At 48.1% G+C, this 16,799-nt stretch overlaps 1 protein-coding gene across 3 annotated transcripts in view; it reads left to right on the top strand.

Annotated features, from left to right (window-relative positions):
- SK (small conductance calcium-activated potassium channel) overlaps positions 1-16,799 on the top strand; it is a 526,806-nt gene that overhangs the window by 497,870 nt on the left and 12,137 nt on the right. For all 3 annotated transcript variants that reach the window (XM_075685399.1, XM_075685398.1, XM_075685400.1), the window contains one exon: positions 15,628-15,738. In XM_075685399.1, coding sequence (XP_075541514.1) covers positions 15,628-15,738 — 111 coding nt within the window. The remainder of the gene's footprint in view (positions 1-15,627; positions 15,739-16,799) is intronic.

Below are 16,799 nucleotides of genomic sequence, written 5' to 3'. Positions count from 1 at the left end.
ATGGCCCTTTACGTCACACTACGTCACATACGCAAATTAGGTGTTACTTTCCATTTGGTCTCCGCTGCACCTGGTCTCGACGATAACCAGCGACAGCTGAACGTATTGGCATGACAAAATACATCGCTCATTCGTTCAGTCGCTCAATTGCTCCATCTCCATTTCTCTTTTCTCCCCGCCGTCCCTGCTCTACAAAACAACCAACCAGCGCAGCTTGTTTACCTGCAAAATACATAGTTGTTCGTACTGCTATAGATCGCTCGCTCATTCATTCATTCATTCATTCATTCATTCATTCATTCATTCATTCATTCATTCATTCAATCGTTCATTCACTCACTCGCTCGCTCACTCACACCTAAAGAAGCTGCACGCCAGATTTTGTCAAACATCGAAGGCCTATAGTAGAGCGCTGGGAGACGCTGCGAACGTGCTGCCTCGGTAAAGTGTGTCCCGTCGACGTGCTAGGCCTTTTCTTTTCATTTTGTTTTCTTTTCCCTGGCGGCGCCGGAGCCCAAAGGCGCTGTACGAGAGCGTCGGGAGGCACACGATCCGCGTGAATGACCCTACGCACGCGTGTGACCCAGTTCTGTGACACACTTGATACTTTCGCGGAGCGCTCGGGGGAGGGGACTTTGAGCACCTCATCGGAGTCGCACGCGTCTTTCCCGTCTCTCGTTCCTTTTCCTCGTAGCATTCGCTCCTCATCCCTACAGCTCCCTCGGTGGGGGTCTCCTCTTCCTTTCCTGGAAGCAACGCCGGATATCTTGCCTCCTTATTAGGGAGCCGCGCACGAAGTGCGCCAGACGGCGAACCATTCCACGCTGTGCTGCCTTTCTCTTCCTCCCTATCTTTATAATGACTTTCTTTCTTTCCAACTCTCGCCTCGTCTAATGTACAAGACGTAGTAGAACGCTTTATAGTATATAGTACGACGAAGAGCGCGAGAAGCGCTTCGAGCGTTTCGGGCTCCCTTACGCTCGGAAGACAAGCCCGTCGACAGCCCCTTTTTTTTAAAGAAAACGGTCACGGTACTTTCGCTCCTATTGCATCGTCGTTCCGTGTGCGTTTTAATATTTTTTTCTTGTATTTTTATCGTCGCTTGCTGTCGTTGCTTTCTACAGCGCCTATATCCGCGTCACTCCGCAGCCAGCCCCCACACGCTACGCGCCTTTTTCTTCGTTCACCTTTCCCCGCTTTTCTTGGCCTGCTCTTGGTTTTTCAGTTCTGTCTTGTTAGAACTTTCTTTCTTTCTTTCTTTCTTTCTTTCTTTCGTTCTTTCTTTCTTTCGTTCTTTCTTTCTTTCTTTCTTTCTTTGGTTCCGATTAGAAGTATGTCAGCGTCCTTCAACCCCACCTGAGCCGCCTGTACATGTGCTTCCCCTGTTCTGAGAAATTGGGGCGAAAATATGGCGAAGACAAGAGAAATGGGAAGCGTGTAGAGAGGCACGTACGTACAGGGAAGCACGGAGGCAATATATTACGAGGTGATGGCGCGGAGAGGTCGTTCTTCGGAGCTACAGAACGGAGCTTGAATGAAGACGCTGTGCACGTGGCTTCGTTATCTTTTCTTCGTTGTTCGTGTATTAGTATTGTGTTTTTTAATGTTTTATGTATGTTTTTTTTTATTTCTTGCCCTTTCTGGGCGTCCGCGTCCTTTCTGCCTCTGAGCATGCGGAATATGCTGCGGTATGCCGAGCATGCGATCCCGCGGCAATAAAGCAAGATGCGGGAGAGGAGGCTCGAAGCACAAATTGCTGGTTGGTTTGGCGTGTACGACCATGGGTGCTGGGCCCGTTCACTGCCTCGCGACATTTGTATTACTTCTTTCTCTCTTTTTTTGCGCTTTCTCCGGAAGTACACTGATGTCAAGGACGTATTTCGAATATTTTAACGTTGCATATACGCGGCAGTTACATCTCAGATAGTTTCCTCTCGTTATGATCATTCAGTAGATTTCGTGCTATTGACGTGTTGCGCTGTCATCGTGTTCGCGCTCAACAGTGAAAAAGAGAGAACGATGGCATTAAAGGAATCGGGTTTTGTTGAGGTGATCAATGAACACAGGTTCCTAGAGTAAGCGCGAAAATAGATGTAGCCTCCGAGAGAGTAGCAGTTTGCGCAAGTCAAAAGCTAACATAGTCGGTTTTTTTTTTTGTCTTTTTACACACGTTTGCGCACTTTGCTCACACTTATCGGCAATGTATCTACATACAAACAATACGTCTACACCTCGCACCGCTTGCACGCACATTCTTGGACGATTGCGGCACGTTTCTGTATGCCTCAGCCAGGCGAAGTTGTCGGATGTCGGCTAGAGCCCAGAGTTAATCTATTTCGTCCCGAAGGATGTTCTAACATCGAAAAGAAAAGGATTGATAAGCACACGCTGTGAACTCGTGCTAGGCAAGGTAGCTTTGCTGCTATATTTTCGTGAAGGAAAATATCTGCCAAAAGAAACAGTCAACGGTAAAGATTATACGGGCGTGCGTACGACTTAGGGGTTCCTTAGAGACGTATCTAGCCTTGAAAAAAAAGGCAGCGAATCTATGGCAACATTAGACTGCTCAACTCCGCAATTACGAGGAGAAGCGGAGAATGTGTTGAACCAGCTTTCCCGAAGTAGCAGTTAACAAGCAAAGAGGTGGAACTGCCAATTTTACTATCGCCGGTTATACGGCCGTGGCTGGTACTTCGCGGAGAACTGTTAGGCACGAGGAAGCGTGGTTATTCGATCGCAGGTACTTATTCCGGCGCGTAATGGAGTGTGAATCGTAGCCGAAAGGATACAAGTTCAAATAGTATGCAGTTCACACGAGGACGTAAGCATTTTTCTTTGTCTGCGAAGGACCAAAACAATTATGCGGATCCCACACGTTGTGGGATTTAGTTGAAGTGAAGCTTTCTTTGGTTGTTTGCGAGGAATGCTGAACGCACTCAGCAACCGTTTGCAAGTAAGGAAAACACGAAGTCAAGGAAGGAGGGAAAATAAAGGTAAGGAGGTCAACCAGATGGACGTCTGGTTTGCTACCCTAGACAGCGGCAAGGAGGCTGAAAGACAAAAAAGATAGAAAAAAATACCCGCCCCTTCCAGTCCGTGAAGATGGTCGAACAGCGAAGCTGTGTCAGAGACACCGAGTGTTACGCCATGCAAGTCAAACTTCGCAAGCAGTCTATATTGCAAATCTTGGGCGCGCAGCTCGGTTCGGCCGCACGACGATGAGCCCGTTCACGAGCTGGCCCACGCTGACCCTCGCGGTAGGCAGCTTCTTCCTCAGGAGTACGCAATACTCGTAGTCTTCCCATAGTTGTAGCTGGGATGAAATGTGCGGAACCACCAATACGAAGCTCCGTATGTTGGGCGCAGGGCCCACCACTGGAGATGCGAGCGCCGTAATAGTTTTGACGATTGGTTGGATTGGTTTGACGACTGGCGTGGCTGCCGGCACTTCTTACTGGCGCAAGAAGTGCCGGCAGCCACGCGTTTACGTTACGTTTCATCGCTGGGCATTGTTTGTTGGCCCCAAACAGCCAGCATAAATTTTGTTGTTTCCTTCGCGGCATGATGAAACCAGTCGCCGATAAATTTGATGCCGATCTGGCTCGATCGCCGAAAATGCACCGTGTGTTAACCGTACAAGTTTCGCGTATAAGATGGCATTCTCACAGGGGAAAGGGTTCCCTCCAACCCCTTTCCCCCTGTTGAGCTCTTCTTTTCCTCTCCCCCTAGGTCACGCGGCCCCTTTTAACGTAGTCCGACAACGATGGCACATGGTCCACATAAAGAGAGAGAGCAAGGACACGAGCGGCAGGAGGTGAACCGGACGAGCACCCGGTTTGCTACCCTACACTGGGGGGTGAGGGAAAGGCGCACAGAAAAAGCAAAAAAGGGAGAGAGTGAGCACTGAGTGCGTGTGGGAAGATGCACAGGGGTAATATAGACAGTCTCTTAAGCCGGTGGACTTCAAGTAGTGTACTAGTGCACGAATCGCTTTTCGTGCCAGTGACGGGTGTGGCCACGGTCCGAATATCTTTGACTCGGAGAACGGTCTTGAGTCCTGTCGGTTTAAAGTTGACCTCATGGAGAGGCGTTGTACATCGTAGCGAGGGCAAGTACACAATAGGAGTTCGATGGTTTCCTCGCACCTACAGGAGTCGCACATCGGGCTCTCGGCCATTCCAATACGATAGGAGTAGGCGTTCGTGAATGTCACCTCCAGCCACAAGCGGCACAGCAAGGTTTTTTCGCCGCGGGAAATGGTAGATGGAAGTTATAGCCGTACAACGGGGGCAAGTTTATGCAGTGGGCCGTAGAAAGCACTTCAACTCCAGAAACCTTGCGACTTTTGGCTTGCAAGCAGGCGAAGTTCTCTGGCAGCGTCCAACCTCGCCGAAGGTATTGGACGCGTCTGGGTGTCTTCGTGGGCAGACAGGGCAGCCCTGTCAGAAAAGTTGTTGCCGACGATCTCACAGTGAGCAGGAATCCATTGAAAGATAATGTTGTGCCCTGTTTCGTATAAACAGCTTCGCTGTAAAAAACAAAGGGAGGGAAGCATTAGCTGTGCGAACGCGCTGTAGGCTGCCCATCAGGCCTGCAATCGGTCGCTGAGGCCAGTTGATTCCGCAAACTGTGCCGCGATATGGTGAAGCGCACGTCATCTTCAGCCATTCGCTACAACATATATGCTAGATATATCGCTCACGGACGCATGCATCGCCGGTCGTCCTTGCTCATTCATTCAGGGAACTACGTTTCTTCCTCGCAGGGAAAAGGGCGAACCGGGGCACTAAATTAAAGCACACGCGGCGCTATCAGTGCCCCCCCCCCTCTTCCCAGCATTTACGATAGAGGTCGGCACAACATCGACGCAAGCAGGCTGTCCCGACGAAGTCCTACTACTATTACGATTATCTTGTCTTTCTTTCTTTCTTTCTTTCAAGGCCCGCTGTCTATTTGTAGCGATCGTTATTCTACGCAGGCGGTGCGCGACCGACAAATTATTACTCGGCCCGTTTCTATTCATCCCGCCGCCCTATCCATATAGCGCATATCTAACGCTCCTCCAGCCCTGTGCATAGCGTTAACGACGTTTGTTCCTGTCTCGCGCGTATGGCGCCTATGGGCCGACGACGTCGCATGTTCCCTTCGATCCGGCTCGAAAACGCTGTCCCCGCACAGTCGACTCTCGGGACTCTATCGCATCGTCCCGCCAAACTCTCTCCCGAACCCTCTCTTGCTCCTTTCCCCCGACCGCGTCGTCGCCACAGGGATCGCCGCATACTTCGTATACAGAGTCATTCATCGCGCATAATCTCGCCTCGGCCCTGGGCTCCCGGCCAGCATGTAAAGGAATTAGCGGCTCCTGTAGTGTCGCCAATGTCCACTTTTCTTTTTTCTTCTTTTTTTTTTCTTTCTCTGGTCGCGACGTTGATTCGCGGTTCCGTCTCCGTGACGTCGGCTGCGCCACGCGGCGCTGTGCTACCTCATTTACTTAGCGCTATGTCTCCTGGACCCCGTGGCCCGTTCCTTATTCTGTTCCTACAAGCAACTCGATCTACGCCGCTTCATTGACGACACCGCATCCGCTCTACCCCCCCCCCCCCTTTTCGTTCCTTCCCTTTTTTTTGTCTCTCTCTATCTCTTTCTCTCGCTTTGTCTTTGTCTTGGCTCCTGTGCCTCGACGCATGCTTGCCTTCGCGTGATTTCCCTAAAGATTTCCTCGATCTGCGCCGCTGCCCTTGCTTGCTCCTGCGGGGGATCTCCACTTTTCTGTCTTGTTCGCATTCCCGTCCTTTGGCAGAGGCCGAGCCTGTTCGGCTAATTAGCCTGTTCTTTGTTTCCGCAGCCGTTGCAGGAGCAGGAGGACAGCGAGTGATCGAGAGATAGGATGAGGGAGGGAAGAAGGATAAGGAAATTCCGGAAGACACAATAGAGGAGCGGTCGAGGGAAAGGGAACAGTGTGACGTGGTCGGGAGCTATGTAGGAAGAGCCTACTGCAGTCCCTGAAGACGGGTATGCGTAATTTGAGCTCACTTAATTCGTGGCGGAAAGCCACGGTCGCGGCCCGGACGTTAGCGGTTTCGAGAAATTTCTCGGTGCTCTCGCTGCCCTGCGCGTTTCGGGGCCGGAAATAAAACCCGCCGACCGGAGACCACTTTTGATGAGATCCGAGCTGGAGGAATTCCGATACGACGCGATCACGTTGCGACAACGGAAACCCAATATTGGCGTGCGCGGTTGCACAGGCCCGTTTGTGCGCACGAGAGTAATTGTTAATGTTTCCCAGCGAAAATGATCGCAAATAATTTGAGACCGAATTACACTCTCTGTTTTTCGACCTAAAAGAATGAATCGAGGAAAATTTATTACCTGTGATTCGGACAGACTGTATAAAGGGACCATTGATAAAAAAGTTTCTCAACTGTGGCTTCAGGTCGCTTGAGGCATCATCATGTTAACTTGATGTAACAAAACCGGCAAACACTAGTTTTAATTCGAGTTCATTAGTATTGAGGTGCTGCACAAATTGCGTACATGGAATATATAGACCTTGTTGCAAAGGTCTGCAGCAGAGTTAAGCTCTACTGCAAAGATAATTTCTGCTAGAAGAGAAATATGCCGCCTGTAGTGATGATCTTAAAGTGATATCGTTCGTAAAACTGCATCTTGAGCATAAAGAAGTAATTAAAGGTAATAACAAATAATAAAGAGGAAAAATATTGTGAACCAATTAGTAGCGGTATACGTTGGGAAAAACCTAGAGTATATTAGATAAGAGTAAAAGAAGTCCACATATAGTCCTAGAGACACTGCAACATAATGGGTTCCGAACACGTACACAAGGCCGCCATGCGCTTTAACAAGCGTACAGACGCACATCGGCACAACGGTCACAACGGGGCTTCATCACACCCGCCGCGGTGGCTTAGCGGCTATGGTGTTGCGCTGCTAAGCACGAGGTCATGGGATCAAATCCCGACCGCGGCGGCCGCGTTTCGACGGGGCATAAATGCAAAAGCGCTCGTGTCCCGTGCATTGGGGGCACGCTAAACATCCCCTGGCGGTCAAAATTAATTAGGAGTTCCGCACGGCGGCGTGCCTCATAATCAAATCGTTGTTTCGGCACGTAAAACCCCAGAATTCCGTTCGGGCTTCATCACACAAGGTGCACAAAGATGAGCCTGATACACATATTGGACCAAAAGTGCACGTAAATACATATGAAGTGCACACAAATGATATAAGTGGGTTGCGTTTACACAACTTCAAACGTAACCTACTTGTCTTTGTATCACTCACTCGTGGCTTCCACTTCGTCATCATCCGTCATCATCAGCTTATTTATGTCCGCGAAAATAGAACAAAGGCGTTCCCTGTAGCTGGCTCCCTGCTGTGCCTGGAAATTTCCAAATCGCCTCGTACGCCGTAATCTATTGACGCTGTTCAAATGACAAATGCGCGTTTACATTCCCGGAGGCGTAGCGTTTCATTAAACGCGTTTTATCGACCATTGCCTTGTTGAGGTAACAAGTAGTTGTTTACCCCCCCCCCTTCCCCCCGCGTGGTACACGAACGTACACGCCTTCTTATTTTGCGCCCGTTCCTGCAGCGAACGTCGGTGTCCGTTATTACGGAGCGAGCGAGCACAGCGAAGGATGAATGAACGAACGCGGAGCTCAGCGGGGGATGAAAGACGGCGATAGCGATGAGACTGCGAGGAGGAAAGTGGAGGAGGAGGGTATGGCGAAAGCGTGAGAAGAAACGCGTATAGTGCCGCCTAAGACGGGCTCTGTGGCGACGATATCTACGAGATGGCGCCAGAGTAGCTCGCGTCGTCTGTTCACCGACGATGCCGCCGATATTATATATGGAAACAAAGCGCTGCATTAACGAAGGTGTGTCTGCGGCGGCTGCTGCGAATCGCTCCCACGCGTCACCTACTGCCTCACTAATCTGGAGGTTGCGAAAGGCGACGCGCCTTTCGCGATCTCCCGATTAGTGAGGCAGTCGCGCCACACTTCGGCCCGTTTGCAACAAGCCGCACGAGACAGATTGTCCGCGCCAGCCAATATATCGCGAAATGAAAAGCCGTATTGAGCTGCGCTCAAATTTAGCATTAGGGAGTATCGTAATCGAGGGTGATCTTTTTTTCCCGGTAGATCTATACTCGCGGACAGCTTTCTGTGGCTATGAAGGGAAAGCTACGTGGGCGGAGCTTCTGTAGGTGTGTTACCGCACCAAGTAGTCCGTCAACGTTCGACAGTGCATTCGGTTGCTCGTAACAGATGCTCAATCGACGCAGCTTCCACGTGCAACGGTTTCGCGTATGCCCGGACGCGGAAGGGAAAAGCCGCAAAATAAGTAAACCTTTACATTCCGTTGTGTGTTTTGTCTTATTGAAATGTTGCTAATAAGGTGTTTATGTGTTTTCTCTTGCCCAGCCTAAACTAACGACGTGGATGAAAACGCGGGGCTCTTTTCAGAAGCGCTCTCACTCGTGCGCGCATTGTCTCCGTAGCTTTCTTTCCCTTCACAGCCACAGAAAAGTTGTCCGCGTGTCCGCGAGTATAATTTCCTCGCGAGTGCGCACATAGCGTCCACTTAGGACGTACTACACGATTGTTGCGACTGGGCCAGAATTAACGTGCCGCGTCGGCTTACACTCGCTTGCATTGTCTGGTCGCCAGAAACTTGACTTCACCTAACCAGACGTCGCGTTGAGCTAAACTATGCCCTCCCCGAGAAATGGAATACCGTCCCCACTTTGCTGCTCGGAGTTTTTTTTCTGAGGTTCTTATTACAGCGAGGCTGCTAATGAGACTACAGAAGCGCTCAAAAACGTCGCATGCCAGTTTTCATGTTTTTCTGGACTGAATCTAGATCACTCACGAAGTTTATTGGCACATTTTATTGGGTGTCTGTGAAATAGGAGTTAAATTAAAATTGCTAATACCTCCTGTTCGGTCAGTTTAGAGGCGTTGTACGAAACGCTTGCAAAAAGTTTCCCCGCTTCCCTGGAGGGGCGAAAGACGGCCGAGGTCTGATGGTCAGAGAAAATGGGGGCGGTTTTCTGGGTGACGCGCACCGATAGTTTCAAGTGTCTAGGTTAATTACATGCTTTCAAAATAATTACTGAACACTCATCATCTCCCAATTTTTCTGCCTTATACACGGCAACCGTGGTCTCCTCGCCGAGCAATGCAAGGCGCAGTGTTTATATTTCGTCTAAGTAGTAAGTGTGTTGCGAGCAACGAGCGGTAAATGTATAAGCTGTCTAGGTTAATTACAGTCTTTGTTGAAAGTTACTTACTCAAACGTTCCAGAGTGTCATACTGCCGCTGTCCGCAAACGATCCTGGAGTGTTAAAAGCGCACAAGACATGAGCCTAAAATTCCGTGAATACAGGAAGAATGTTTAGTGTAATGCGCGGTGAAAGTTTCACGCTCCTGGCTTTAATTGAACCGTTGAAAATAATTGCTGAACGCTCGTTCTTTTTCTCTCTCATATTTTCCATGTATCATGCGAAGTTCGTATAGTTGGCTTTTCCTGTGCCCTCCGTGAACCAAACAAGGCACCTTGTTTGTAGTTGGTGAAATGAAGGGGCAAGTTATGAGTGATGTGTAGGTGAAGCTCGAAGTGTGTGGGTTAATTGCGACTTTTGCAATAAATTACGTGTCAAATGTTCTGGAAGCGTTGTGAGTTTGTTTTACGAGTGGCGCGACATTGAGCACGCTGCCACGTTGTAATTACAAAGGCTACCGACATTAGACTTGGCGACATTGCGGCTGATGTTTTGTCAAAGCGAAATGTGTGTGCCTTTGTAATATTTCCTTAAAACGTGTTCGAAAGCGTTATATGCGGGCAATGTATAAAACGGACTAGTCGCACCTACAGGCAACGTCTTAAAGTATAAATTGGATTTTAAGTACAGGCAACTGAAATTCTCATTGCAGATGCCCGAAATAAACAGCTTCGCTGGAAATTGTGTTGCAATTCTGTTAGGCCGCACAAGTCTGCTGTCGTCGTCTTTATTTTCGCTTTGCTTTTTTTATCACCTTCCCGTTAATCTGCGCTAACACGGAACATTCTAGCTCGCCAGTGACCTTGGGTTCTTTATTCATCCTGGTTCTTTCATTTCATGTGTATTCTCCTTAGCGTTTTCTTCTTCCATTGAATGCAGACACCATTGTGTCTAGCGCGCGCACTGCCTGTATGGATTTCATTCAAAGTTGGGGCCCTAAATTCCCAGAGACGTTTGTGCAGTACAGAGCTGTTCGTAAGAGTTACCAGCCTATCTTCATAGCGGACATATTAACGAGGCGGCCGACGACTGACAGATAGCTCACACAAACGAAAAATGCCTGCGAATTCGACCCCATTGCTTTTATTGGCACTGCGCCGATTGTTCCTCGGACGCTTTCTTATTTTGTGAAGCGAGATTGCTCAACGCCGAACTGTGTTACATCCAACGTTTTATGTCTTTCATCAACCGATATGTGCTACATCGTCTCTATTGAAGCCGCTACTCCAAGGGTATAATTCTCTATGGCAGTCTTTTTCGCTGAACTTGCGCTTTCCTTTTTTTCTCTCTGCCTTCATCTTTTTCTTTTTTACATTCGTTCGTTTTTCTTTTGATCTCCGCCCACGTTTTCGTTTCACCGTCCCTTTTAATTTACACACGTCCACCTCGTCGTCAGGAATTCGCTTCAGGCGGAGCATTGACTATACGTCACCGCATGTTGCCCGGGTTGCCAACTCTTAAAAACGCTGTCTGCATTCATCCACGTTTCTCAGCTGGGACTGTCCGTCGTTTTCTTTTATTCGCGTTGCTGCCTCGAAGTGAGCGCGCTTATACGACTGCTGGCAGAGATTTCGAGAGTATACACTCTCGACTTGTTCCCGGCTGCGCACCGTAAAACATGCGGGTCATATGCTGGACGCGTAGGAACTTTTCGTTTGCGCTCCGTTTGACATAGTGCAAGCTGTTGCGTCCGCCGGCAGTGAACCACCCTCTCTTTCTCTCGACGAGGTCGAAAACTTTTTTTATCGACTGTAAACGCCCACCCCGCGCGGCCGTTATTTACGGCGTGTTGCAAGGCGTCTCTGCAGCGACCGTACCAAACGTGAGTGCTTCGTCGCTCTGCAGTGACGTTGGTCGTCTACTGTCTTGAAGTGCGTGTTCGTGAGGAGTGGAGTTGTAGACGAGTCCCTTCCCTGCAGAAAAAGAAAACGGACAAGAAAAATTGAGCGCCAGCGTCATATCGTGAGCTGTTTCGTTGCTTTGAGATGCAGTGGCCGTTCAACGGGTTTGAATGCCTCTTGGGTGGCCGGGATGATGCGGTCAATGTCCTCGAGAGCTTGTTCGTCAAAATATATGTATATACTTGTTATAGCCCTCTCGTCGTAGATGGCGAGTGTGTCCTTGTACAAGTCATACTGCTTGTTTCCCCCTTCTTCCCTTTCTTTTTGTTCGTTGAACATTTACTGTGCAAGTGGCATGTCATTTAAGACACTGCCGTTCTAACTACTCTATATATATATATATCTTTGAGTAACATCCCCTTTTCGCTTTGCCAAGCTAGCGAGGCATACGCATTTCGTTTCAGTGAACGACGCGACGTTCCTGCAGTAGCAGTGACCTTAGCGCAAAGAAACCTGTCATCAAGTTGCATCATGACGGCGGCGCATGTAGTCATTCACTCTTGCTGCTAAAGGCAGGCTACATTACGCTTTTGCGACGACATGGCGACCGCTCGTACCGTGAAAGAATGCGTGGTAAGGCACAGAAGACGCGAAAACGACAGAAGCGTGGCGGCGGCGCCGTGATTATGATAGCGTGTGCTCGGGATTAGTTCATCGTTTGTCGGTAAGAATAAAGAAGGACTACATTGAGGGCTAGAAAAACCAGAGGCTCCAACTAGCAAGTGTCCATAGCTTTTCTTGCGCCAAAACGGCCCAAATACGAGAAACTGCTATAAAATCTTCACGTACCAACAGGCCCAACAATTGTTGAGGTTCTGAATTACATGTGACATCACACTGCTGTATTCCGCCGCTGAGGTTTCGACGCGAAATTCAAGAAAAGGAAGCCTGGCCTCTATTTTGTTTTTTCTCTATTATTCAGAGCTCGAGGTCGCGAGGTCGATCCCGGCCACGGCGGCTGCATTTCGACGGGGTTCGCGTTAGATTTAGGTTCGCGTTAAAGAACTCCAATACCCGCCGTGGTTGCTTAGTGGCTATGGTGTTGGGCTGCTAAACACAAGGTCACGGGATCGAATCCAGGCCACGGCGGCCGCATTTCGATGGCGGCGAAATGCGAAAACACTCGTGGTACTTAGATTTAGGTGCACGTTAAAGAACCCTAGGTGGTCTAGATTTCCGGAGACCCCCACTACGGCGTCCCTCATAATGAGAAAGTGGTTCTTGCACGTAAAACCCCATAGTTTTTCAAATAATTCCCAGTGGTCGAAATCGATTCGGATTGCCACACAATATGGCGTGGCTCATATCAGATGGTGGTTTTGGCACTAAGAACCTTCCCATTTCATTTAATGTAACAATTTCCCGCTGAATAAGCGGGAATGAACGAGTTTTTTCAAAGAATATTTCACAAGTGTAATGTGGTTTAGTGCCGTTCTTTAGTGTCCTTTCAAGAACTAGAAAAACTGCAAAGGCACTTTCTGCCAGCGACCCTAGTCTCTTTTCCTTCGAGCATCTCAGACTGAATTTTAACATATCTCTGTATTTTTTCGCATTGATTTATTTTTTTAAGGCGAAAGCCTTTCTAGGCTCATGGTGAAGTTTGTGTCAGCAGACCTGACCGCCGGAGGGTCCACTGAAGCCTCATCACGCCAATGAAGACAGATTAAAGAATGAAAGATGATTGATAGTGACAGTTAGAGAACGATAACGTTATAATAAATATTGGTAGAGGTAAATAATAACTAGTAATGACTAATAATGACTGCTAATGACTACGAAATGACCAATATGTCTAACGGCTTGTAATGACCACAATTGATTACAAATGACTAAAAATGCTTACTAGTGAGCAGTAATGGCTAATAATTACTGAAATGTCTTGTAATGACTACTAATGACTACTAAATTACCTATATGTCTAACGACAAATTGTAACAGCTACAATTGATTATAAATGACTAAAATGCTTAGTAATGACCAGTAATGACTAATAGTGACTGAAATCACTTGTAATCACTACTAACGACTATGATATGACGAACAGGTCTAACGGCGCATTGTAATGATCACAGTTGCTTACAGATGACTAAAAATGCTTAGCAGAGAGCAGTAATGACTAATAATGACAGAAATGACTTGTAATGACTAGTAATGACTACGATGCGACCGATATGTCTAACGACAAAGTGTAACGACTACAATTCATCATAAATGACTAAAAATACTTAGTAATGACCAGTAATGACTAATATTGGCTGAAATGACTTGTAGTTACTAGTAATGAGTATGATATGACCAAAATGTCTAACGGCGGCTTGTTATGACCACAATTGATTACAGATGGCTAAAAATGCTTAGTAGTGAGCAGTAATGACTAAAAGGAAGAAGAGAAAGGGAAGAGGCAATGAAAAATAGGCGAATGATAAGAGGAGGAAGAGTAGGCTTCCGCCGTTCACCTCTTAAGAGAGGTCTTAAGAGACCCTGTAATTCTTCTTCTAACGTGGCAAAGCTGCACGCCGAGTTATGAGCGTGTTATGCAAAACAGGTCGTGATGGATGGCATCCTGTTAATTTTGACGTTCCTCGTAAGCCGCTGTGAAGTTTACTATTGCAGTGTACCATCACCAGATTCTTGAACTTGTGCATGCCTCTAAGCCCACCATCGTGTTTTTCAACCAGGAATAGAACCTGAGACCTCGTGCGCCGTCGCAGAGCGATACGGCAGTCACCGTGGTGACTTGCTCACTGACAAAACAAAATGTCCTGCCTCCGAAAAGTATAGGCGGCACGCGCAACGCAGCTCACCACAGACTGACGCCACCGAGCAACTCAGTACGTTGCACATGAACACATAGCCCGACATCGTATAGCCGCACATATTGCATGGGCTTATTCCTGGTCTGAGGGCGCTATAACGTAAAACTATTCCAAACTTTTCTATTCCAATTCTGCTATCAGCCCTCCACGATTGGTCAAAAACTTTTTTCGACCACCCCCACTTCACCTGTCTGTCACGCGACGTCACAAAAACCGCGATACCTCCCCATCTGATATGATGTGTACACACTGATTATGCATCATTTGACAGAAAAAAGAAAACAGTTATTTCTGATTCGACCCCTTTTCGCCATTAGCCCTCGGCTATTGGTAAAAAGCTTTCGGGCTAAACCCACTTCACCTGCCTGTCACGCGACGTCACAAAACCTCAAGAACTCACCGCGTCAAAGTGACGTGTACGCGATAAAGATGCATTAATATGCCGAACAAAACTGAATTTTCTTCGGAATAGCCCCAGGCTGCCCCATTCCGAAAGGAACAGAAGATGGCTACCGCCGATCACTCAGACGCGGGCTATTCGCACCTGCCGGTGAGCATGGGCGTATTTGCGTATAATAAAATTTTTGCGTGGCCTTGTAACGTTTTCGGGCATTTTCGGCACGTTTACCCCCTCATTCTGCCAACTCTTCTTTGCTGAGGGTTCGTTTTAGCGGCATTCTTGAGCTTCCGTTGCATGCCGTCGCGATTTTCGACCAGCCACCGCAAGCCAAGTAAGGGAAAGCCGACGAATCGCAGACGCCGGCACCACCCTCTTCATCCGGTTATCGACTTTCAGTGTAGTGGCTCGGCCCCATCGAATCCCTCTCCACTTGAGCGTTCTCCTCGCCTCTTGTCAGCCAATTAGATACGACAAGCCGCTCAGTGTAGGCAACGTTATTCGTTTTTCAAGCAAACAAAAGTGAGCTCCTATGAACGAGGAGAGCGCTTGATTGGTCTGTTCACACAACCCTGCGGGTGACCGCCCGGTGCTTGCGTTGGTGGTTACGCAAACTTGACGTCAGGAGATTGGAATAGAAACATATTGGAATAGTTTTACGTTATAAGGCCCTATGTCTCGCGTGGTCAGTGTGGGGTTTTACGTGCCAAAACCACTTTCTGATTATGGTCAGTGTGGCTTCGTAGAGGCTCACTCACACTAGGTCCACCCGACACCGATTTCGGTCTGCCGACTGTCGGCGAAAGAGTTTTTTGCCTTCTCGTCGGCGCCTCTGTTACACTGTGTACCGACGCCGACAATCTGCCGACGGGCGGCGGAGAGCTCGGCATCGGTACAGTGTGACAGAGGCGCCGACACGAAGGGGAAACGGAAAACGCTGTCACCGACAGTCGGCAGACCGAAATCGGTGTCGGCTCGGCCTAGTGTGAGTGAGCGCTAAGTAATACATATGCAGGAAAGCACGTGGAATCGTGCCGAGGCGGTCCCATGCTACACATGGGGCCACGGACTACGGGTTTCACCTTCCAGGCACAACTGGTCCCCACGAACTTGCAATAAAGTTTATTCAGTCAGTGAATCAAACGCTTCACCTTCTTTGTTTTTTCAGTGTTTGTTCATTTGTTCCGTCCCTTTCTGTTGAAACGTTCGCAGGGGGCCGGTTGTACAGCCCTGGTTGTTGCTGTGATAGCGCGAAAGCTGGAGCTTACTCGAGCCGAAAAGCACGTCCACAATTTTATGATGGACACTCAACTGACGAAAAGGGTGAGTCGTCACTTCAGCCTCGACTGCTGCTAAATAGTGCGCGCTCTTGCCTTGTTGAGCGCACGTCTGCATTTGGAACGCGACAGCGTTTATCGAGTTTATTATATTTGCAGAAGATGCGCGATTTTTGTAGCTTTGCGGAAGATTTCTAGATGTTTCCGCCGAATGTCCGGCAGGATTTTTCGACATTTCGGAACCACGAGTTGTCCGATAATTATCGAAAAAAAAAAAAAGCACTCGAGCCGGTTTGTACTCCATGCTGCACAATTAATTGTCGGGCAACGTCTACGATGTAGCGTATCCTTATCTTTTGTTTTTCTTGCACTTTTCTTGCAAAATAGATTTGCTTTTTTTTTTCTTTCTTTTTGTGTCGTTATTACGCAGATAGCATTGTAAGAAATGGACAAATAAACGAAGTGTACTCGTTCCGAGAGGTTTCTATATAATCTGCCAAACATTACTTCAAGACCCTTGACAAAAAACTACTTTGTTCAAACCACTTGCTCGTGGTTTGAAGAAATCTTCAAAGCGTCAAGCGTTTTGTGAGCGAGCAGCTATGCCAAGTATGCATAGCTACTTTGTTGTGGCATCGGCACCTTGTGCCTGTGCGTGAGGTTCATCGTGCCGGTGCCTCAGGCTAATTCGTGTCAGTCCATTTCGCGCATCATTTTCTTATACACGACGGCTGCCTTATTCTCATATCTTTTCTTTTTCGCTATTCATAATGCACGATATTGGGTGTCTCAGCTAACGTTAGTCTAGCTGTTATAAGAAAAAAAAAGGAAGAAAAACGCAGGGTGCTTGATACCGTCGTAGGACTTATACGGTGTTCGGTCGTCTGATCTGCGACGAACGAACACCGTAAGTTTTTGAATTGTGTCTTGCACCCTGTTTCTTTTTCTGTTCTTTTTTTTTTTCATGACATCTTGGCTAACGTTAGCTGGGACACACGGTAGACAGCCTTGACTTATTGCTCTCTTTGTCTCTCTACTCATTTCGAAGGCGTGTGCTGTCAAAATTGTTGACAATGTTAGCGCATATTAGATTATGGCGTAATCAAC

Source organism: Dermacentor variabilis, chromosome 3 (genome assembly GCF_050947875.1).
Source record: "Dermacentor variabilis isolate Ectoservices chromosome 3, ASM5094787v1, whole genome shotgun sequence".
NCBI classification, from domain to species: Eukaryota; Metazoa; Arthropoda; class Arachnida; order Ixodida; family Ixodidae; genus Dermacentor; species Dermacentor variabilis.
Note: the sequence above shows the minus strand (reverse complement) of the source record. Positions and strands in the feature narration are given on the sequence as shown.